Source organism: Pelophylax lessonae (assembly GCF_965119305.1).
Source record: "Pelophylax lessonae genome assembly, chromosome: 5".
In the NCBI taxonomy this organism is placed as follows: Eukaryota; Metazoa; Chordata; class Amphibia; order Anura; family Ranidae; genus Pelophylax; species Pelophylax lessonae.
Genome location: NC_138772.1, coordinates 137,317,101 through 137,342,665, shown reverse-complemented (window position 1 = coordinate 137,342,665; position 25,565 = coordinate 137,317,101). Strand labels below are relative to the sequence as shown.

At 43.5% G+C, this 25,565-nt stretch overlaps 1 protein-coding gene across 1 annotated transcript in view; it reads left to right on the top strand.

The window, feature by feature from the left end:
• Nucleotides 1-24,350, top strand: part of HIBADH (3-hydroxyisobutyrate dehydrogenase) — a 245,004-nt gene extending 220,654 nt beyond the window's left edge. The window contains exons 7-8 of the mRNA XM_082257736.1: nt 6,229-6,385; nt 23,985-24,350. Coding sequence (XP_082113862.1) covers nt 6,229-6,385; nt 23,985-24,143 — 316 coding nt within the window. The 3' untranslated portion in view covers nt 24,144-24,350. The remainder of the gene's footprint in view (nt 1-6,228; nt 6,386-23,984) is intronic.
• Nucleotides 24,351-25,565: the final 1,215 nt, after the last annotated feature.

The following is a 25,565-nucleotide window of genomic DNA, read 5'->3' as shown; positions in this document are numbered from 1 at the left end:
ATATTGGTTTTACACTGTCATTAGTGTACTTATCCAGATCTGTTTCTGCTTCTGCTGAAGTTACCTAGAAATGTTAATGGCATTGTTTAATGTGTTTTTCACTTAAACCTCAGCTTGTACTTGTAGGGGGTTGTAGATTTATTTTTAAAGCGACCCTGTCACACCCAGGCAGTTTAAACTGTGCTTGTGATAGAAAATGCATAGGGTAAATGCTATAGACATATGCCACCCATTCTCCGCTTCTTTTATAAACAAAAAAAAAAAAAACCTTTCCAAAGAGGTCTTTTACTCACCTAAGTTCATCCTCCATGTCTCTTGCTGGGGGCACCTCTTCTGATTGGAGATCTTTAAACCAGCTCTACAGTTCTTTCTAACGTTACACAGCTGCAGCTCTACTGCTGCAGTTCTTGAGCCTGTAGGATCTCCACCACTGGAATCTGGGCTCACTGCAGTGATTAGTTAGTGGGTGGTGGTGGGGGGGGGGTATGGTTTGTTTGGGAAAAGGAGGGGGTGGGGGCACATTTAAAGAGACTATGTAGACTAAAATATATATAATCATTTTCTTACCCACGTCCCATGCCACCAAACTCTACTGCATTGAAGAGTACAGAACACAGTAGTTATGTGGGGCTAGCAGTAGGGGCTAGCAGAGGACCACAAAGGGGGACCAGAGGGAAAGGGTTCTGTGGCGCAGGCAGCAGAACAGGAATGTACTACGTCAGGGTTGTCAAACTCCATTTAATCTCGAGCCACATCAGCATTATGTTTGTCCTCAAAGAGCCAGTTGTATCTGTTAGACTAGATGTCCAGAGCACCCCCTTACATCAGATGTCAAGAGTCCCCCACCATCCCTTACATCATATTGTATCCCCTTTAACTTGTGCTGCTGTTGGGAAGAAGCTGGGGATGGAGATGTGAAGCAGAAAATGCAGTGTCTGGAGCAGGACTGGAGTCAGCTGCTAAATGCTGAGACCAGGGAAGGTGAAGACGAGGTGTTGCAGCTTCATCGAGGGGTGCAGGATCTGTAGGAGTTCTGTCGTCCTCCCTGCTGCCAACTGCTGAGACAAGTAGAGGGAAGGCAGAGTCTAGCATCTCTGCAGCTGAACATGGATGGTGCCACAACTGCACTAGAGGTGTGAGGGCCCCATGAAAGGGCCTGGCAGACCGGCTTACTAGCCACTTTATTAGGTACACCTTGCTAGTACCGGGTTGGACCCCTTGTGCCTTTTAGAACTGCCTTTATTCTTCATGGCATAGATTCATCAAGGTGTTGGAAATATCCCTCAGATTTTCGTCCATATTAACATGATAGCGTCACACAGTTGCTGCAGATTTTTTCGGCTGCACATCCATAATGCAAATCTCCCGTTCAACCACATCCCAAAGGTGCTCTTTTGGTTTGAGATCTAGTGACCGTGGAGGCCATTGGAGTACAGTGACTTCATTGAAAAGTTTAAGAAACCAGTGCGGAGATGATTTGAGCTTTGTGACATGGTGCATTATCCTGCTGGAAGAAGCCATCAGAAGATGGGTACAGGCGGACCCCAGGTTACAAACAAGATGGGGACTGTAGGTTTGTTCTTAAGTGGAATTTGTAAGTTGGAACAGGTGTATTTTTTAAGTTTAGCTCCAGCCAAAATAATCATTTTAAGTTTTTTTGGATAGCATAGGGAAGGGTAACACCCCTGTACCATTTTGTTTTGCTGTCTGTACCCTTGTTCAGAAGATTTCACCTCACTTCCTGTCCCTATTACAACTTTATTTTGAAAATTTTGGGTTGTTGTGGAAACAAGGATTAGGCCCCTTTCACACGTCTCCGTTCCGTCGACGAAGCCGTGCTGCTCAGCGTGGGATCGATTCCCCGCTGAGCAGGCGGATGAAAGCTCTGTCTCCGCTCTGTGTGCAGAAATGGAGGTTTCAGATCCCCGCTGTTCTCTTTGGGGGAATCAGATGAGAACAGACCGCCTGTCCATTCTCATCTGATCCGCCAGACGGATGGAAAATAGGGTTTCCATCCATCAGGATTTGACGGACCGGATCGGAAACGTCAGCGGACATGGCTCCGCTGACATCCGATGCCCCATAGAGATGCATGGGGCATCCGTTCAGATCTGCCTGAAAAACTGACAGGCGGATCTGGACGGTCCACAAGTGTGAAAGGGGCCTTGGTGTTAAAGCTTCAGTGGAGACACCTTTTTCCCATGAAAACTCTTACAGGAGTAAGTTTCCCTTCCTAGGGCTAGATTTCTCCTCACTTCCTGTTGTCTCCTTCCGTTTGTAAATAGGAGTCCTTTGTAAGTCGGATGTTTGTAACCTGTGGACCGCCTGTACACTGTAGTCCTAAAGGAATGAACATGGTCGGCAACAATACTCAGGTAGGCCGTGGCGTTTAAACAATGATATTTTGGTACTAAGGGGCCCAAAGTGTTCCAATAAAATACCCACACAGCATTACACCACCACCAGACTGAACCATTGAAACAAGGCAGGATGGATCCATGCTTTCATGTTGATTATGCCCAATTCTGACCCTACCATCTGAATGTCGCAGCTGAAATTGAGACTCATCAGGCCAGGGAACATTCTTCCATCCTTCTATTGTCCAATTTTGGTGGGCCTGTGCGAATTGTAGCCTCAGTTTCCTGTTCTTAGCTGACAGGAGGGGCACCCAGTGTGCTCTTCTGCTGTAGCCCATCAGCTTCAAGGTTTAATGTGTTGTACGTTTAGAGATGGTATTTTGCATACCTTGGTTGTAGCAAGTGTTTGAGTTATTGTTGCCTTTCTATCACCTGGAACCAGTCTGCCCGTTCTCCTATGACCTGACAACCCGGCATTTTTTGTCCCCACAACTGTGCCACTCACTGGGTATTTTCTCTTTCAGACCATTCTCTGTAAACCCTAGAGATGGTTGTGCGTGAAAATCCCAGTAGATCAGCAGTTTTTGAAATACTCAGGCCAGCCTGTCTGACACCAACAACCATGCCATGTTCAAAGCTACTTAAATCCCCTTTCTTCCCCTTCTAAAGCTCGTTTTGAAATTCAGCAAGTAGTCTTCACCACATCTAGATTTCTAAGCAGTGGCGGCTGGTGCATTGGGGGCGCAGGGGTGCCACCCCCCCCCCCCCCCCATCCATGCGTCCGGCCCCCTTATCTACATGCAGGGCGCCGGACGCATGGATTCCAATGGGGTTTTTTTTTTTTAAGCACGTAATTAGCACTGCTCCCCGAGCCCACCCAGTTATGTGACAATAGCGAATTAATATTTGCTATTACCACACTGATTCTCCTCCCAGCCAATCAGGAAGCAGGTCTTGAGACCCATTTCCTGGATTGGCCAAAAGGAGAGGCCATGCTATTGGCCGAGGAGGAGGAGAGAGGAGACACAGGGGAAGCCACCGCCGCCGGAGATGAAGCTGATGGGAGGCTTCTAATGGGGCCAGGCAGGATTCCACCAATTCCAAGATACCCGGAAATCAATGCAAGTAAAACAGATTGTGTGACATGTTCTATTTCTCATGTCAGCTCTCTTTTAATGTGAGTGAGCCGGCCACCGGGGGTATTGTGTATTGTGTATGGTGTGGTTGGGGGGGGGGGGGGTATGGTGTGGTCCGTCTGACGCCCCCCCCCTCCGGCCCATGGAGCACCAGCCGCCACTGTTCCTAAGTGCATTGAGCTGCTGCCATGTGATTGGCTGATTAGCAATTTGTGTTACTAAGCAATTCTACTGGTGTACCTAATAAAGTGACCGGTGAGTGCATATATCTGACTTAAGATAAACTTTAAAACTGCCATCACAATAATATATCAAAATGTATAAGAGACTGAAGTTTAATATCTTTGCTTTTCGCATAATGGTTTATTTGGCCCAGTTTTAACCTACATTCCAAGCATTTCTGTTGGTCATTAAAGCCACCTATCATCCTAAATGACCAACCGAGAGACTCACAGATAAGCGGGTGTAGCCAAGCTTGAAATTTACAGGAAAAGTCAAGCTTTATATATAATTTCACTTAACTGTCTTTGTAGGTCAAATGATTTTTTTCATGTCATGCTGATCACCAAAAACTGCAAACAAGTCACATGGGCAAATGCGATGCCCGTTAAGCATAGGTCACAAATTGCTGGCAGAAGCTTAACAGGGAGCCAATCAGTGGGTCCGACAGACCCGATGTCCGCCAGCCACCCGCGATCAATCCCAAGAGGCAAAGAATGGTGGTCTGCCTATGTTAATAAGGCAGGTCGCTGTTCTGACAGGGAGGAAGACAGAGATCTTGTGTTCCTGCTAAGCAGGAACACCGATATCTGTCCCCCCCCCCCCTCCCCCAGTCAGAGAAACCCCCACACAGAAAGCACTCCCAGGGAACACGTGTAACCCTTTGAGCACACCTAATGCTACCCCCTTCCCTGCCAGTGTCATTAGTACAGTAACAGTGCATGTTTTTTTAACACTGATCACTGTAATGATGTCACTGATCCCCAAAAAAGTGTCAGGTGTCTGATCTGTCCGTCGCAGTCCCACTAAAAGTTGCTGATCGCCGCCATTACTAGTAAAAAAAAAGGAAAAAAAAAATCCATAAAAACATCCCGTTGTTTGTATGTAGACGCGATAACTTTTGCACAATCCAAAATCAATATACGCCTATTGGGATTTTTTTTAAAAAAAAAATATGTAGCAGAATACATAGTGGCCTACATTTATGAAGAAATTCCATTTTTTTTTATTTTTATTTTTTTTTTTTATTGGGTAAGTTTTATAGCAGAAAGTAAAAAATATTGTGTTTTTGAGAAAAAAAAATTGTTGCTTTTTTTGTTTATAGCGGAAAAAAAAACGCAAAGGTAAATAAATACCACCAAAAGAAGCTCTATTTGTGGGGGAAAAAGGACATCAATTTTATTTGGGTACAGCGTCGCACAACAGCGCAATTGTCGGTTAAACGCAGTGCCATATCGCAAACAATGACCTGGTCATTAAGGATATAAAACATTTCAGGGCTGAAGTGGTTAAAGACCATATTACTGTTGCCTTCATCCCTAAACATATATGTGCCAGCACAGTGATGGGCTTTAAATCTTAAGTTTAGCTAAAATTCAAAACATAAAAATCAGCACAAGGGACAAACAATTAGTAATATGTGTCCCTTGTTCTGATTCTTCCACTTTCCGTACAAATCTTCATGTGTCCTAACATCCCCACCACAATACGTTTTTGGTATAGCAGGGATTAATACAGCTAAGGGGCTGCCAGAAGCTCTCATCAAGAGAGCTTGACTGTGAGGATTTCTATGGAAAGAGGAAGTTATGTCCCTTTTTGCTAAATTTAAGGTTTTGTATTTTTGGTAAACTTAAGCTTAACGCGCCATTCTGCCAAATGGATGTATGCAGCTGATGTCGCAGTTTAGTGCTGGGAGTATGCTCAACCCCATGCTCCTACCATTAAATCTAGTGAATTTGTAGCTTCCAGTGCATTCTGCTAAGCCATCCTGAAATCTCTGGTAGCAATATCCGCTATTGTCTGGAGCACCTTTTGAGATGAAGAAAGGAGATTTTTGGTAATTGAAATCATAAGTGAACGGCCTAGGGTTACAATGCTGCTCTTCGGTCAGTATATTACAGTGAATGAGAGTTGTCACTCAGAGATATGAATTGTGCTAATAGAAGGATACCAAGGTGGACAAAAGGGGGAAAAAAACTGAAAACGAATGAAGCCTCCAATCCTAAACCTAGAAAGGTGCAATATGATTCATTATTGTTCCTGGATTTAGGTACTTTTAGGACTTTTTTTTATGAAGTTGCCAAACCTTTTATTTATTTTATTTTTTAATTGTATTTAGGACTTTTTTTTTATTTGAAAGGGTAATAAATATTTGTCTACCTAGTTGCATGATAGTAGAAGTTCTTTGTTAAAATAATCCACTGCTGAAATATAGAATACATAAACTGGAATGTAAATGTGAACTGAACATTTTTCTCCCCCAAAATCAACCCAGGCAGTTTTGTAATACATGCTGCATCGGATAATGGGAGCTGTAAACAAGGCAGCATAATAACACTATGAGAGATTTATGGATTTTAATTTATATTGCTTACTCTATCTCCCATATCAATACTCCACCATTTTTGGACACCTAATAAAGAGTGAAAAATGACATTGTGTTTCTTGTGTGTAAAACTTGTCACCCGTGTCCTGATGCAGTTGAATATTAATATGCTTTCCTTGACCCTTTATAGATTAGGGCTTGACCCAAAGCTACTGGCCAAAATCCTGAACATGAGCTCTGGACGATGCTGGTCAAGTGACACCTACAACCCTGTACCAGGGGTGATGGAAGGCGTGCCTTCAGCCAATAATTACCAGGGTGGATTTGGAACAACTCTTATGGCCAAGGTACATTATTATGCAAATTGTAGTACATTTTGATTGTGGATAGAAATTTTATGGATTTATATAGTAAGAGAAAGTAAATAAAGTGTTAAATCAATTGTGTGCTCTAAGGTGACCCTTCTATGAAATGTATGTCTCCCTTGAGATGCAGGTTTTTCTTTTATCATTAATACTGCTAGGGGAATCCAAATAGGATTGCTTTTACTTTTTTTGCATTCTGCTTTTCTAATGTATACATTGCACTGAAAAAATACAACCTGTTTAACAACAAACAGTTTTTAGAAAGAACATCTAAATACTATTTTAATTTATCAAATGTTTAAATCCTTATCCCAGCTTGGGCAAAAAGGAAATAGAATTTAAAGATAAAAATGTAAAAATAGAAACTTAAATAGAATTTTAAAATGGAGGTTTAGCTCTGGATGCTATTTTCACCCCATTGTTGGCCCGGTCCTCTGCAGGGTCACCCACTTATGGGTCAGTGATCAGCCATTTTCTGGGTTAAATGACACGTAGGGCATTCAGCTAACTTCCTGGTTCATGGTTCTGCCTTCTTCCCCATACTCCTAGGAGAGTTACAATGCTCTCTGCAGCATTTAGGATCCATCAAATGCTGATAAAAGGGTGAAGAGGAAGTGGACTAGACAAAAACCACCTGCGTATTAAGATCGTATTAAGATTTCTTTTTAAGGGATGAGATGCCCTAGTAGGGAAGGGGGTAAAGAGATTATCTCAAGCAAAAGTTGGAATTTATTACTGTATAAACCTCCATTATGTTTGCCCTCTTTACTATAGCGCAGGGGTAAGAACCTTTTTATGATCACAGACCCCAGTGGATTGCCCAATATATCCCCATACCTCCTTCACCGGACTGTTCTAGTCATCTGCACCAATTCTGTTAATCACCATTATGATGTCAGTAGCTTGGCTTTACTTTACATATGAATAGCTAGAACCAGAACAGCTAAAAGAAAATGAGCATTCTCCAATATGTATGTGTGTGTGTGTGTGTGTATATATGTATGTTTACATATATATATATATATATATATATATATGTGTGTGTGTGTGTATATGTGTGTATGTATGTATATATATATATATATATATATATATATATATATATATATATATATATATATATATATATATATATATATATAAAATGTGTGTGTGTGTGTGTGTGTATATATACACAGTACCTTGAAAAGTATTCTAATCCCTTGACATTTTCCACATTTTGTCATGTTACAACCAAAAACCTAAATGTATTTTATTACAATTTTATTTGATAGACAAACAAAAAGTGGCACATAATTGTTAAGTGAAAGAAAAATGATGGTTTTCAAATTTTTTTGAAAATATCTGAAAAGTGTGGTGTGTATTTTTATTCAGCCCTTTAGAGTCCATACTTAGTAGAACCACCTTTCGCTGCAATTACAGCTGCAAGTGGTTTTTTTGGGGATGTCTCTACCAGTTTTGCACATCTAGAGAGTGACATTTTTGCTCATTCTTCTTTGCAAAATAGTGCAAGCTTTGTCAGATTGGAGGGAGAGTGTTTGTGAATAGCAGATTTCAAGTCTTGCCACAGATTCTCAATTGGATTTAGGTCTGGACTTTGACTGGGCCATTCTAGCACATGAATATGCTTTGATCTAAACCATTCCATTGTAGCTCTGGCTGTATGTTTAGGGTCATTTTCCTGCTGGAAGGTGAGCTTCCGCTCCAGTATTAAGTCTTTTGCAGACTCTTAACAGGTTTTCTACGACGATTTCTCTGTATTTGGCTCCACCCATCTTCCCATTAACTTTGACCAGCTTCCCTGTTCCTGCTAAAGAAAGGCTTTCCCAGAACATGATGCTGCCACCACCATGTTTCACGGTGGGGTGGGGTGTTCAGCGTGATGTGCAGGTGTTTTCTGCCACACATTGCGTTTTGCTTTTAGGCCAAAAAGTTCAAGTTTGGTCTCATTTGACCAGAGCACCTTCTTCCACATGTTTGCTGTGTCCCCCACATGGTTTCTCTCAAACTGCAAACGGGAATTCTTTTGGCTTTCTTTCAACAATGGCTTTCTTCTTGCCACTCTTCCATAGAGGCCAGATTTGTGGAGTGCACGACTAATAGTTGTCCTGTGGACAGATTCTCCCACCTGAGCTGTGGCTCTCTGCAGCTCCTCCAGAGTTACCATGGGCCTCTTAGCTGCTTCTCTGATTAATGCTCTCCTTGTCTGGCCTGTCATTTTAGGTGGGCGGCCATGTCTTGGTAGGTTTGCAGTTGTGTCATACTCTTTCTATTTTCGGATGATGGATTGAACAGTGCCCGTGAGATGTTCAGAGCTTGGGATATTTTTTTTATAACCTAAACCCTGCTTTAAACTCCTTTTTAAACTCTCCATGACTATATCCCTGACCTGTCTGGTGTGTTCCTTGGCCTTCATGGTACTGTTTTTTTTTCACCAAGGGTCTCGAACCAGGGCCGGTACAAGGGGTGGGCGGGAGGTTTGCAGTTGTGTCATACTCTTTCTATTTTCGGATGATGGATTGAACAGTGCCCGTGAGATGTTCAGAGCTTGGGATATTTTTTTTATAACCTAAACCCTGCTTTAAACTCCTTTTTAAACTCTCCATGACTATATCCCTGACCTGTCTGGTGTGTTCCTTGGCCTTCATGGTACTGTTTTTTTTTCACCAAGGGTCTCGAACCAGGGCCGGTACAAGGGGTGGGCGGGAGGGGCGGCTGCCCTGGGCGGAGTGTGGGAGGAGTGTGGGAGGGGGCGCCAAAACACTGAAGAATCACCTTTATTCTAAGCTCCTGTGTTGCTAAAACATGTCCAAAATCAGAGCCAACAATGCGCCCATACCTTCTGCAGGCTTCCCACCCCTTGCTGGAAAGGAGAGAAACACTCTCCTGGACACAGGTTTCGTACAGGCTGGCTGGTTGGATCGGGACCGTGAGAGCTCCTGTACAGGTGGGCGGAGCAAGCAGAGCACACTACACTGCAGCCTCGATCACTGCTTTCTGCCCAGCAGACATCGGAGCTCTCCTCTCCTCTCCTCCTCAAGCTGAAGATAAGAGACAGATAGCAGACTGCATTTCCTCCTCCTGTGAGTCCCGATGTGTCCTGTCCTGTTTTACACTGTGCAATGCTGTGCTGTAAACCTGTACTGACCCTTGCAGTGCAGGTTTGCTAAAGAGAAAGTAAAATGTTTTGAATAGGTTAGGAATATAATGGGACTTTTCAGGCTCCACATATTGTAAATGTATTCCACACATACACACTATATATTAATCCTGCCTTTTAATAAGATATAGTGTGTATGTGGAATACATCTACACAGGGCCGGTGCAAGGATTTTTGACACCCTAGGCGAAACTTAATTTTGCCGCCCCCATTGGCTCCGCCCCTGACTCCACCCCTTTGTCAGAGTTAAATGGTTTTATTTAACCCTCTAACTGCTACATCTGCAAGACGGCTTGTTCTTTTAAAAAACGATTGACTTACTAGTAGGATCGGTATGTGAAAACAAAAGCGAGAAAACCTAAAAGCAAGAAAGAAAACTAATGCAGCCACCCATCTAAGAACTAGTAAGCTGCAGTACAATAAATATTTTGCTTTATTTTACCACTTGCCGACCACCCGCTGCAGTTTTACTGCGACAGGCTGGCTAGGCTGCGCAAAACAACATAGCTCTATGTCAATCGTGCGCGTGGTGCTGGGGGCAAGCACATGCTGCCGTTGGTGCACTCCCCTATTAGGCAGCAGGGATGACGATCCACGGGACAGGCGGCCGTGAATGCAGATGGGCCCCCGCAATCGTTCCCCACTGAGAGAGAAGAACGGTCGGATGTTGTAAACACATCTGACCGTTCTTCTCTCTGGAATGATCACAGAGGTCCTGTGATCCTTCTATATAGGATTACATGTCTCTATGGTCATTTCAGAAGCCACCCCCCCCCCCCACAGTTAGAATCACTTCCCTAGGCTTACATTTAACCCTTTGATCACCCTGGGTTAACCTCTTCCCTGCCAGTCTAATTATTACAGTAACAGTGCATATGTATAGCACTGATTACTGTAGTAATGTCACTGGTTCCCCCAAAAGTGTCAAAAATGTCAGTTAGGGGTCCGATCTGTCCGCCGCAATGTCACAGTCCCACTAAAAATCGCAGATCGCCGCCATTACTAGTAAAAAAAAATAAATAAAAATGACATAAATCTTTCTCTAGTTTGTAGACGCGATAACTTTTGCGTAAACCAATCAGAATACGCTTATTGCGATTTTCTTTTACCAAAAATATGTAGCAGAAAACAAATTGGCCTAAAAGGATCAAAAATTTTGATTTTTACATTTTTTTTTTGGGAATGTTATATAGCAGAATATGAAAAATATTGTTTTTTTTTTAGAATTGTCGCTCTTTGTTTATAGCACAAAAAAAAAAAATCGCACAGGTGATCAAATACCACCAAAAGAAAGCTCTGTTTGTGGGAAACAAAGGACATCAATTTCATTTCGGTGCAGCGTCGCATGACTGCGCAATTGTCAGTTAAAATAATGCAGTGCCAAATCGCAAAATATGGCCTGGTCATTAAGGGGGCAAATCCTTCTGGTCCAGAAGTGGTTAATACCACTTTAAGTGCTGGTTCACACTTGTGTGATGTCAGATATTGCATGCGATTCACACCACATTGCTGCCCAGATCACATGCGATGTCTGTGTGATGTGATTTCAGCCAAACAAACTGTAAGGCTGAAATCGCATCACATTTGCACCATAATGGTGCAGGTCTCGATTTTTGGTCCACACTGGAATTGGATCGCATGGATGTTCACACCTATGCGATCCGATTCCTGCACCATTTCACAGTTCGCACTGCGATCTTTGAACCAATCTGGGGGTGTCATTAACCTTACATTGACATCCCCAGTGATTCACAGATCTCAGTGTGAACCAGTGTGCAATTCTGGTGCGATGCGGGAACCGGCACTGAATCGCAGGGTTTCCTGCATTGCACCAGTGTGAATCGGGACTAAGTGCTGGTTCACACTTGTGCGATGCGGGAAGGCTGCGAATATGCAGCCTGTTCCCGCATCGCATCCGCACATCTGGCAGTTCACACTGCCATATGCGATACGCAGGGGGTGTCAATTAAATGTTAACGACACCCCCAGTTTGATCGCATATCACAGTGCGATCTGCAGGTTCACACAGAATCGAATCGCACAAGTGTGAACCATCATGCGATCCGATCCTGAGGCATCTCAAAAAATGCCTCCTGTGCGAGTTTGCTGTGGATCCGCTGCAAATTCAGCCATACGAAGTGTATACAAAGTGTATGGCTGAACTCGCATCCGCACAGGAGATCGCATGTAATGAAGGAGCAGTGCGCTCCGAATTACATGCGATCAGTGCATCTGCACATATGTGAACCGGCTCTTATACATAGGGAGATGATGGGAAGGAAGGAGTTTATTAACATTAACAGAAAGGAGTAAAGGGATTTCCAATGCTAGCAAAGACAGAGAGAGAAGGGTCAGGGAGAGAGAGGGGTGACAGGTAGAGGGGGGGGGGGGAGAGAAGGGGGGGGGGCAAGGTCTGGAGGGTCTGGTCAGTGAAGTGTTACCTCATGTGGAGTGATCCTCAGGCTCTTTCAGCAGCTTCTCAGTGTAAAGTGTCAGCTCGGCTTTTTAATCTTCCCGCCCGACCCTGATCAGTCTGCAGAGCCGAACGGAGAGGAGAGGGACAGACTAAGAGGGGGAAATCAGCAGCAAGGCGCCCTACAGGCAGTGCGCTCTAGGCGATTGCCTAACTCGCCTAGTGGTAGCGCCGGCCCTGCATCTACAGTATGTAGAGCCTGAAAAGTCCCAGTATATTCCTAACCTATTCAAAGATTGATCATAAACAAGTGATAATGTTGCAGCCCAACTCCAGCAAAGTGAAACAGTCCACCCTTGCAGTGCTGGAGGATATCGCCTCATGTATATTTTCTCCAGCCAGCTACAGTGCTCTCCTCTACCACCCAAAGTCTCATCACATACCATGCAGGAACATTAACCCTGTATGGTATGATGAGGCTGGAGTGTGACCCAGTCAGTCACAGTTTACCCAGGAGCTCCCGAGGACCAGTCACAGCACTGGAGAGAGCCTACTGGAGCAAGGAGTAAGGTAAAGCTGGGTACACATGAAACAAAATTTGTTCGGTTCAGCAGGGACCAGCTGAATTTTGATCTATGTGTGGCCTTGCCTGTTGGCCGCCTGTCAGAATGGGAGCTTCTGTAGAATGGGAGCCTGCTGGAAAACCTTGTTCGATCAGCAGCTTGCAGCCAATCAGCTGCAATGCTGATCAGTGTATTCTGACAGAGAAGAGTGCCCAGCGTCAGAATACGTCTCGTGGAGGGGATTTCTTCATCCACCTCTTGTATGGATGAATCTGTAAGTGTTTTTTTTCAATTCAGCCCACTGGCTATACCAAAAAAAAAAAACCTATGCATGTGTGCCAGTTTAAGTGCCGAATCACACTATTGCAATGGCAGACATCGCATGTGATTTGCACCACATTGTGGTGCAGATCACATGCGATGTCTGTGCAATGTGATTTCAGCCATACAAACTTTTTGGCTGAAATCGCATCCCATTTGCACAAGAATGGAGCAGGGCCCTTTTTTTGGTTCGCACTGGAATTGAATTGCATGGGTGTTCACACCTATGGGATCCAATTCCTGCACCATTTCACAGTTTGAACTGCGATCTGCGAACCAATCTGAAAGTGTCATCATTACCTTTACATTGACACCCCCCAGAGATTTGCAGGTCTCAGTGTAAACCACTGTGCGATTCTGGTGCAATGTGGGAACCGGCACTGAATAGCAGGGTTTCCCGCATCACACCAGTGTGAACTGGGACTAAGTGGTTTTACCCTAATCCTCTGCTCCTAGAATAAAAAAGTCCCATACACACAATGAGAATATCAAACCATTTTTTTTTTTTTTTTTTACATGCTAGTCTTATTAATATACTGGGACTTTTCATGCCCCATTGTAACGGTTGATTTTTTGTTTTTTTCCTGAAGTTGGGATTTAAACGTTTATTATGAAAAAAAATTCAGGGAAGACATTTGGGTTAGACAGGTACATTAGTTGGTGGTTTAATGTATATATTGAGTGTTTGTATGTATGTATTCATGCATATATGAAATGCCTCATAGGGGTAAATTATCCAGTCCTGACCTTAGCACTCTATACATAGGTGTAATTATCAAGTGTAGTTATCAGGCATGGGTAAAATGATTGGTCATGCACAACCCAGGGGGGGGGGCGCAGTTTTGCACGTTCGCCCTGGGCGCTGGATGACCTTGTCCCAGCACTGTCTCGAACAAACCTCTGGAAGCTTTACAGAACCGCTGTATTTATACGGAGATTAAATTACACACAGGTGGACTATATTTACTAATTAGATGACTTCTGAAGGCAATTGGTTCCACTAGATTTTAGTTAGGGGCATCGGAGTAAAGGGGGCTGACATACAAAGGCACACCACACTTTCCATATATTTACAGTAAAACCTTGGATTGAGAGTAACTTGGCCTGGGAGTGTTTTTCAAGACCAGCAAAATATATATATTTTTTTTATAAATTTTCACTTGATAAACACGCAATGTCTTTATATAAGTAGCGTATAAAAACGGTGCCTCTAAGTGTAGCAATATGGTTACATTTATTGAAGGTACAACAGTTAGCAACTTACATGGTTGATGATTGAAACAGGCACATCTAAGTATGCAGGCATCCGGGGTAAAGCTGTTCGCATAGACTATCCTCCGCACCGCCATGGACGTCATCCCTTCCAAGCTGCGCTCCACGAATGCTTCAAGCCTCGCTTTCAGAACGCTCTATTGTAAGGTAGTCTTCCCGGTCACGATTGCAGACTGACAGCAGTTAGAGCTAGTGGTGCAGAGGATGGTCTATGTGAACAGCTTTCTCCCGGATGCCTGCATACTTGTATGTGCCTCTTTTAACCACTTTAGCCCAGGAAGGCTTTACCTCCTTAAAGACCAGGCCATTTTTTTCGATGCGACACTGCGTTGCTTTAACTGACAATTGCGTGGACATGCGACGTTGTACCAAAATAAAATGTATGTTCCCCCCCCGCCCCCCCCCCCTCGACAAATAGAGCTTTCTTTTGGTGGTATTTGATCACGTCTGCGGCTTTTATTTTTTGCGCTTTAAACATAAAGTATTTATTTACTTTATGCTATAAAACATATAAAATAAAAACCCAATAAAAAAAATAGAAGAAAAATCTAATTTATTCATCAATTTAGATCCATATTTGTTCTGCTACTAATTTTTGGTAAAAAAAAAATCCCAGTAGGTGTATTATTTTGATTGGTTTGAGCAAAAGTTATAGCGTCTACAAACAGGTACGTCGGTTCGCACAGGAGGGCCGCCCTTCTGCAGTATATCTGCGTGGGGCTGTCCTCAAGTGGTTAATCATAAATCATGTAAGTTGCTGAATGTTGTACCTTCATTAAATATAACCATATTACTAAAGTTAGAGGCGCCTCTCTTCTCTTTTAGGCCCCTTTCACACGGAGTGGACCGCTCCGGCACTTTTTTTTTTTTTTTTCAGGGACACGGGTGACATTTTGTGTCATCCGGTCCGTATGTCCACATATCATCCAATCCGTTTGCGGATGATATACGGACATAATGCATGTCTATGGGATTGCGGATGTCAGCGGATGACACTGCTGACATCCGATTTTGCGTCCTTTCCGTTTTTTAAACGGAAGAAAAAATAGGGTTCTGTTCCGTTCCAAAAAGTGGAACAGAACTGAAAGGACGCAAATCGGATGTCAGCAGATGGTCATCCGCTGACATCCGCATGTCCCATAGACATGCATTATGTCCGTATATCACCCGCAAACGGATGGGGTGATATACGGACATACGGAACGCCCATGTGAAAGGGGCCTTATACTCTGTAGCTCCTGCAGAATTTTGTTTCTAATCCACTTGTGGAGGCGCCATTTTTGGATGGACATTTTATGGTTACACAACCTATCAAATTGCTATAATCTTTTTGTGACGGTATTCACCGTCACTGGAATTTAAGGACAGATGGTTGATGGTTTGGATTGCTTCATATTTGTCAGCAAGGTCTCCATGAAGAAATATTGAGATTTGTTCCCATTTGCCATGAGGTCTTTGGCCAGGAAGTACAACTCCTAATATGGTCATTCCAGGAAGTTCAATGATGAGACTGACTGTCTAACAATTTTGCTTTTGTCTGAGGTGGCTTTCCATTCACCTATTGTCGGGTGTGCTAATGAACTCACCTGTTGTCTGCTAAGGGATGTATTGACATTCAGAGTAATGTGTATTGGGGGCTCGTTATGGAACCATTGTTCTGTGTCTGGCTATTGTGTACATTGATTGTCCCCTGGGGGCTTCTGTCTCATTACACATAACAGTCCTTCTACTCAAGCTATCTGACCAATCCCTGCTGACTCATTTTCGAGTCCTCATTTGCATGGCTAAGGAGGACCTGAAGGAGGACGGCATGTACTGTGCAATTGACCAATGGGAAAGCGGTTGTTGGGGGCAGGATGTTCCAAATTCTGTATAAGTGTGCTTCCAATAAATTGTCTTCCTGTTTGAACTTACATACAGCCTGCTTGGTGTTTATTCTAATGGATTCCGAACGGCACATAGCTGTAGTTCGGATCCCAGAGCCTTGGTTGACCGAACCATCACACGTTGCGATCTGCAAGCTGACTAGAAACAGAGGAGTGTCGGGAGAGTGGAAGCGAGCAAGCAAGGGTCTCGTCACACTTTTTATATGGACTATAAACTGAAAGACTTATGAATAAGTGGTTGTGGAACAAATTATCTGAGTTTCTATTATTTCTTATGGGAAAATTTGCTTTGATATACGAGCGGTTTGGATTACAAGCATGTTTCTGGAAAAAATGATGCTCACAATCCAAGGTTTTACTGTATTAGTAAAATATTTTGAAAAAAGTGTTTCCTTTTCATCCCACTTCATAATTATGTGCCACTTTTTGTTGGTCTATCACATAAAATCCCAATAAAACACATTTACGTTTTTGGTTGTAACATGACAAAATGTGGAAAATTTCAAGGGGTATGAATACTTTTTCAAGGCACTGTGTAGCAGTGGCTCCTGTCTTTGAGATCTGGTGCCTGGCCGGCACATATGCAGTGAGGGCTGTTGATAATGTACTTGAATTTAAAAGCGCGATACTGGGCATGCGTTGACCAGGCACAGGACCAGATCTCAGACCAGAGCCACTACTGCACATGTGCCAGCCAGCCCCGACCACTCATGGCCTGCAACAGCGCTTGAGCCCTGGAAGACAACGCTCTACACTGCACATGCTCCACGGGCAGTGAACTATAAAAAAAAAAAAAAAAAATTCACTAACCGACCGGTAATACGTTTTTTTTTTTTTTTTTGATTCTAAAACAAAAATGTATTTTTATATTCCAAAAAAGAAATGACTCCTCCAAAAATTATAAATAAGTAAATAACAAAACCTTAGCCCTACTTCAAAGGGATCTTACTTTAAAAATTACAATTATGTTATTTGCACTTTCACGTGCCAGATGTGTGGAGATTCCATTGTGCAGCCAGTTTAAAATTCAACGCCTCAAATTTTACACCAATAGAAAAGAATGACATATCTGAAGAACAAAAACTTACGATTTTAAGGCTAACGTAGTACTATAATAATTTTCCTATTTATCTAAATAATTAGGAAAGATAGGATCACTCCTTTCAAAATAGCCAAGTAAGATTTTCTTGGCAAATCTCGGTCTGTTTTATTTTAAACATTTATTTCTGCTTGCTTTTAAACATCTTTTCAAATTATCTGCTGATGTCTCTTCATTTTACCCCTTCTGATGATTTTAAATAGTGCTGTTAAGCAGTTCCTGGATTCCTAGGTTACCACTAGTCAAAGCTGACAAGCCCTGAATTTGGGTTCGCTTTGCTTTTCAAAAAAAAACATCTATTTCTCTGTCGCTCATTGACAGACGCAGTCCTCTTGATTAATATCAAATCGGGTTATACTGCCCTCTACAGGAGTAGGACACTAGGCAGAAGGAAAACGTTCTGGCCACACCTTAGGGGCAGTCCCAGAGGGTATATCCTCTCTCTCCCTGCTACAGGATGTCAGTTTTTTCTGTCTAGTTAGGAGTAAGGACCTAAGTTCCTTGCTGGGATCTTTGGTCCTGGCAAGATTTTTTTAGAAAATTTTTTTTAAGGCGGTACCACCAGTGGTGGATCCACCAATTTCCAGACTAAATAAAGCCACTGTTATCCCGTTGGAGGACGCTCCGTCCTTTAGGGATCCGGTGGATCGAAAAGTGGAAGCCGAATCCCGCTCCATTTTTTCCCTGATAGGGTCAACATTTAGGCCAGTGATTGCCATTGGTTTAGTTTCACAAACATTGACAGAATGGACCAAATTGTTACGCCGTGACATAAAGGGGAGAAGTATCCCCCCCGGCAGTATCAGATTTGCTGAAGCAGATTATACAAGGGCTACAGTTCATCTGTGACGCCGCCCTGGACGCCACTCCCTTGCTAGGACATGCATCTGTTTCAGCAGTGGTCCTCAGACGCGTGTTATGGTTAAAGTGCTGGTCGGCTGATCAAGGTTCCAAAAAGACTTTGGCTAATCTTCCCTTTCAGGGGGATCGCCTGTTTGGGGCCACCTTGGATGAGATTATAAAGGATCTCACTGGGGGTAAGAGCACTTTTTTACCACAGACAGCTAAAGGTAAAGGACCTCGTAATAGGCGAGGACCTTCCTTTTCTGCTCATAAAAAGTTTGTTCGCTCCGCTGGGGCGGGCGATAAGGGGAAGTCCTCCAAAGCCCCTTCAGGGGGTTTCAGAGGGCGCTGGTCAGGAAAACAAAAGCCAGACTCAGCCAAACCTGAAGAGAAGACAGCCTGAAGGTGCGCCCCCACCCATCTCTGGGGTGGGGGGACGTCTTCACCGGTTTCCGGATCCATGGCTTTCCAGAATCTCGGACAAAGGGGTTTGCGAGGTCATGCGGTCGGGATACAAAATCAAGTTTCGATTACTTCTACCGTTGCGATTCTTCCCTTCCAACATTCGACTATCCCCGGATCGCTTAAAAGCTTTGCGGGGAGCAGTAATAGACTTGATGCAACAGGGAGCGGCAGTTCCCGCTCCTTGAGCAGAACGTTTTCTTCACTTTTGCAAAAGATCACAAAAGGAGATTCTTTTCAGATGGAATCGGAATCCCGATTCTCTGGACAATCGGATCCGGTTGAGCGAGCGGACCAGTGAGTCTCTGGTCTGGTAGCTTCGGTCTCCGATGCTCAGCCAGAAGTCATTTGTTCCGACAGAATCCAGGTTACCGATAAATGTATTGGAACTGAGAGCGATCAGACTTTGTCTGATTTTCTGGACCGAGTAGCTTCAGGGCAACCCGGTTTGGATTCAGTTGGACAAGGCCACGGCCGTGGCTTATGTCAATCACCAAGGGGGCACCAAGAGTGCCCTGGCGGCCATAGAGGTGGCCAGCATTCTTCATTGGGCGGAACGGTTTGTTCCGGCTCTCCCCGCAGTATGCACTCCGGGGGTGGAAAATCGGCAGACAGAATATGTCAGCCGTTGGATTCTGGATCAAGGGATATGGCCTTTTCATCCAGAGATATTTCACCAGCGGTGCCTTCATCGGGGCACCCTGGAGGTGGATCTGTTGGCAGCTCGGCTCAACAGGAAGGCGCAGAGTTTTGTAACCCGCTCCCGAGATCCGCGAACGAACACAGCAGACGCGCTGGTCGCCCCGTGGGGACAGTATCAGCTACTGTGTATGTCTTCCCTCCTCTCAAGTTGCTGCTGAAGCTTCTTCGCAGGATAGAGGTGGAAGGAATTCCAGTTATCCTGGTAGTTCCGGACTGACCTCGTCAACCCGAGTACGCCGACTTCGTCAGGCTGGTCGTGGACGCTCCCTAGAGACTTCCTCTCAGGGAGGATCTGCGGTCTCAGGGACCGATCTTCCATCCTGCTTTACAATCGCTGGCTTTAACGGCCTGGCTATTGAGACTCAGGTGCTGAAGGACAAGGGATTGTCAACTTCAGTTATTCCTACTTTAATTAAAGCAAGGAAAGCGACTTCTAGAAAAGTCTATCATCGCACATGGAGGTCTTACAGTGGGTACGGAAAGTATTCAGACCCCCTTAAATTTTTCACTCTTTGTTATATTGCAGCCATTTGCTAAAATCATTTAAGTTCATTCTTCTTCCTCATGAATGTACACATAGAACCCCATACTGACAGAAAAACACAGAATTGTTGACATTGTTGCAGATTTATTAAAAAATAAAAACTGAAATATCACATGGTTCTAAGTATTCAGACCCTTTGCTCAGTATTTAGTAGAAGCCCCCTTTTGATCTAATACAGCCAGGAGTCTTTTTGGGAAAGATGCAACATGTCTTTCACACCTGGATTTGGGGATCCTCTGCCATTCCTCCTTGCAGATCCTCTCCAGTTCTGTCAGGTTGGATGGTAAACGTTGGTGGACAGCCATTTTTAGGTCTCTCCAGAGATGCTCAATTGGGTTTAAATCAGGGCTCTGGCTGGGCCATTCAAGAACAGTCACGGAGTTGTTGTGAAGCCACTCCTTCGTTATTTTAGCTGTGTGCTTAGGGTCATTGTCTTGTTGGAAGGTAAACCTTCGGCCCAGTCTGAGGTCCAGAGCACTCTGGAGAAGGTTTTTGTCCAGGATATCCCTGTACTTGGCCGCATTCATCTTTCCCTCGATTGCAACCAGTCGTCCTGTCCCTGCAGCTGAAAAACACCGTCACAGCATGATGCTGCCACCACCATGCTTCACTGTTGGGACTGTATTGGACAGGTGATGAGCAGTGCCTGGTTTTCTCCACACATACCGCTTAGAATTAAGGCCAAAAAGTTCTATTTTGGTCTCATCAGACCAAAGAATCTTATTTCTCACCATCTTGGAGTCCTTCAGGTGTTTTTTAGCAAACTCCATGCGGGCTTTCATGTGTCTTACACTGAGGAGAGGCTTCCGTCGGGCCACTCTGCCATAAAGCCCCGACTGGTGGAGGGCTGCAGTGATGGTTGACTTTCTACAACTTTCTCCCATCTCCTGACTGCATCTCTGGAGCTCAGCCACAGTGATCTTTGGGTTCTTCTTTACCTCTCTCACCAAGGCTCTTCTCCCCCGATAGCTCAGTTTGGCCGGACGGCCAGCTCTAGGAAGGGTTCTGGTCGTCCCAAACATCTTCCATTTGAGGATTATGGAGGCCACTGTGCTCTTAGGAACCTTAAGTGCAGCAGAAACTTTTTGTAACCTTGGCCAGATCTGTGCCTTGCCACAATTCTGTCTCTGAGCTCTTCAGGCAGTTCCTTTGACCTCATGATTCTCATTTGCTCTGACATGCATTGTGATCTGGAAGGTCTTATATAGACAGGTGTGTGGCTTTTCTAATCAAGTCCAATCAGTATAATCAAACACAGCTGGACTCAAATGAAGGTGTAGAACCATCTCAAGGATGATCAGAAGAAATGGAAAGCACCTGAGTTAAATATGAGTGTCACAGCAAAGGGTCTGAATACTTAGGACCATGTGATATTTCAGTTTTTTTTTTTTAAATAAATCTGCAACAATGTCAACAATTCTGTGTTTTTCTGTCAGTATGGGGTGCTATGTGTACATTCATGAGGAAGAAGAATGAACTTAAATGATTTTAGCAAATGGCTGCAATATAACAAAGAGTGAAAAATTTAAGGGGGTCTGAATACTTTCCGTACCCACTGTATATTGCGTGGTGTGAATCCTTTGGATTTCCTCCACGGGCCTATTCGGTGACCCGAATCTTGGCTTTTCTGCAACAAGGAGTTGAGCAGAAGCTGGCCTTGAGTACTATCAAGGGTCAGGTTTCAGCGTTAGCAATCTTCTTTCAGAAACCTTTGGCTACTCATTCCTTGGTGCGGAATTTCATCCAGGGGGTGCGGCACCTGGCTCCGCCAGTGCGCGCGCCCTTACCGCCCTGGGATCTTAATTTAGTGTTGTCGGTTCTTCAGAAACCTCCCTTTGAAAATATCAGGGAGATTCCCTTGCTTACTTTATCCCAGAAGGTGGCCTTCTTGGTGGCCATTACTTCTGCACGCAGGGTGTCAGAACTGGCCGCATTATCTTGTCGTTCCCCATATCTGGTGGTTCATAGGGATAAGGTGGTTCTTCGTTCGAATCCATCCTTCCTTCCTAAAGTGGTTTCAGAGTTTCATCTGAATGAGGACATTGTATTGCCTTCCCTATGTCCTAAGCCCAGTCATCCTCGGGAGTGTGCGTTACATTCCTTGGATGTGGTTCGGGCAATCAGGGTATACCTGAAAACTACGGACTCGTTTCGTAAAACGGATTCACTTTTTGTGATCACGGATGGCCCCAAAAAGGGGTTGCCTGCATCTGCCGCGACTATCTCCAAATGGATCAGACAGACGGTGGTACAGGCTTATTCTATTAAGGGTCGGAATCCTCCGTTCCCTGTTAAGGCACACTCCACTCGGGCGCTTAGTGCTTCCTGGGCCTTCCGCCATCAGGCGTCAGTGGTCCAGGTTTGCAAGGCGGCTACCTGGTCGTCGGTTCATACCTTTACAAAATTTTATAAAGTTGATGTGATGGCATAGGCGGATGCCTCTTTTGGCTGCAAGGTTCTGCAGGCCGCAATTTGAGGAGACCGTTGGTCTACCTGGAGGGTTTTTTTCTGTTGGATTTTCAGTTGAGTCTCATCCTTTGGTTTGATGAGCCTTTAAGACTTCTAGTCGGCACCGGTTGGGCCTTCTGGATTTAAATTTTGATTTCTGTTATCCCACCCCTCATTTGTGGCACTGCTTTGGGACGTCCCGATTTGATATTAATCAAGAGGACTGCGTCTGTCAATGAGCGACAGAGAAAAATGGATTTTTGTAAAATCTTACCGTAAAATCCTTTTCTCTTAAGCTCATTGACAGACGCAGTACCCGCCCCTCTACTTTTGAGTTGGGTTGGGTTAAATTCTCTGACACTGCTTTGTGACATAACTGACATCCTGTAGCAGGGAGAGAGAGGATATACCCTCTGGGACTGCCCCTAAGGTGTGGCCAGAACGTTTTCCTTCTGCCTAGTGTCCTACTCCTGTAGAGGGCAGTATAACCCGATTTGATATTAATCAAGAGGACTGCGTCTGTCAATGAGCTTAAGTGAAAAGGATTTTACAGTAAGATTTTACAAAAATCCATTTATATGGTCAAGCCCTGACAACTTCATTTTTATCTTCGCACAAGGCAGGGGGTCGTGCATTGCTTAGATACTTTGGAAGCATGGACCCCAGGAAGATATGTTACGCATATTCTTACTTTAAAGGTCTCTAATTAAAATTGCTTTGTCATGATCAAGCCTTTTGAGACTATGCTGTTTATTACTAAAACTGGAGTGTGCAAAATCAAATGCAGCTCTGCATAGAAATCAATCCACTTCCGGGTTCATTGTCAAAGCTTAGCTGAACAAACTGAAGTTAGAAACTGATTGGCTACCATGCACAGCTGCACCAGTTTCTGTGTGCACTATATTTAGCAAATCCCCCCCCCCCCCCCCCCCACTGTCAGAAGTTTAAAAAAATTAGATTATTAGTTCCTGCATTTATACTCCCTTCCGCAGCGACCCATGTGTACCTTTTCTACCGTTAAGGCTCTTAACGAGTTTAGAAAGCGGTGCCATTTGTTAAACTCTACACCCTTAGTTAAAAATGGCGAATCATACGAACAGGTACATCCAGCCAAAATTTTACAGTGCGGGTGGGGGAGCAGTAACCCTGTGATGCAGTTACATTAAACAGTGATGCAGCCTTCATAAACCTCTTCAGAGAATGTTGGATGTCTGTGTTCCCTGCCTCACGCCATAGTTCCATCCTCTGCCCACTATGTCACTGCTGAAGAAAGAACAGCAGGAGACACAGGCATCTAACATTTGTGTTAAATGCCAAAAAGAGAAGATAGAAGACATGGGCTGCTGGGGAGGTGAATACAAACACTCTTCTACAGAGAGGTTCAATACAAGCAGGGTAGTCCTAGATTTTTTACAAAGTTAACATACATTTACCAAACATATGACAAAACGCTTCCATTGATATGTTAAACATACCAAAATGGAGCAAATAAGAGAATTTCATGGTTCGTGTTTACATACTGTACATTGTTAGATCAATTTATATGAAATTAGCTGGTAGGCCTTTCCCTGTGCTGGGTGTTCTTACTGCCTTTATGGTCTATAGAAAATTTTAAATTAGAGCTATAAATTGTCAGTTACTGAGCCTCCCAAATCATATATATTTCGATTTAAGAATTTTACTTTCTAATGATCTGCTGTACCATGGTAAATTGTTTGTACACACATCATTTCATTCTCAAAGGACCCTTTATCAGCAGTTCCCCTGACTTTAACCACTGAGCAAAAGTAATTTTTTTTTAAAGAAGGAAATTAAAAAAGTTTATTATCTGGTTCCACCTGTGTTTATGATCTATTTTTAATTTACAGGATTTGGGTTTGGCCCAGGACTCCGCCACAAACACTAAAACCCCAACACCTCTGGGATCTCTGTCGCATCAGATATACAGACTTATGTGTGCAAAGGGTTATGCTCAGAAAGATTTCTCATCCGTCTTCCAGTTTTTACGTGAAGAAGAAAACTTGTGAACAGATTTTGAAGATCTATACAAACACTATTTTTGAATCCATGTTAAGTACATAAGCAAAGGACAAAGTTAAAAAGGTGTATGTTGGTAAGGAAGTCTTGGTAGAAGTGAATATGTGGTCTCAGACACAGCATCCTTATTGTCAAAATGAGGTGGATGGTAAAAGTGGAGAAGCAGCTGCTAACTTGCTGGTCAGAAATGCCCAGACACCACATGTCTCTACTCACTCTGAATCTCAAGTTTTTAGGCCATAACAGGCTTGATCTTTGGGTCACGAATCATCATTTTATTTTTGTTTTTTATAGCTGTAATTGTCACTGTATCAAGCAGTATTTATGAGAAGGAGGATGTTTCTATGCTGCAGCAAAGACCACCTGTTACAGTACTGAGTCTATTCAGTAAGGCAGTGCAAAGTGCTCTATGTCCCAGGAGCAGATCAGATTTGAGAACTATAATCAGATTGGGTAGGCGGTGATTTTGGGTTAGTTGATATGAGATGATGTACTATGCTCTGCTCTTTGGACTGCTTTATTGGATAAGCCTGTATGATTTTTTTTTTTTTAATCAGTCATGCTTTAGACAATAAAGGATATTCTTCTGCAGGCTACTGTGAAGAAATGAGCCTATACTTTTGAAATACTTTGATACTATGTTTTGTCTGTTTAGCTCCGAAAATTAACACTGATACACAGAGGAAGGTATGATTTATTAATTGTGAACCAGGATCCAGAACTTTTATGTGAACCCTTAATAAAACATGGTAGTTAATCTTTTTCCCAAAAGAATGCATTTTATAATAGTGTTTTGTTTTTCTTAGTTTTTTTTTTTTTTTTCGTGTATGTGATGTGTGTTGAAGCTTAACTTTAGGAGTAAATCCCTTGAGGTTTTTTTTCCCTAGGAAAATAAACGCATTTGAAAGATGGCAGATCCGCTTTAATCTTCAGCAAAATGGTCTAGAACTGTATAATTCATTGTTTAGGTAGTCAACTTTTACATATGTGGATCACTTCACACCACGCATTATCCAGAATAGTATTTACCTCTCTGCGGGGCAGATACATAAAAAACTCAGGTCTTACAAGCCCAATCCAACACAAAGATAATGTGCAAATTGGTTGTTTGATTTGCAATGGAATTTCCACTTAGCTTAAGGAATGAGATGAACCTGCTGACTTCTACCATCCATTCATGTGCAAGTAAAAAAACATATTTCTCTTTCGTTCATCGACGGACACAGCGCTCCATAAATCATAACTAGTGGGTTATATTGCCTCCTCCAGGAATAGGAGTAGGCAGAACAAAAACACCTGGCTACGCCCATGGGTCATCCTCAGCTGGTATATAACCCCCCTCTCTGCTCTAGGTAATCAGTTTTAATCTGTCTAGTCAGGAGTAAGGACCTAGGCCCCCGGCTGGGATCTCT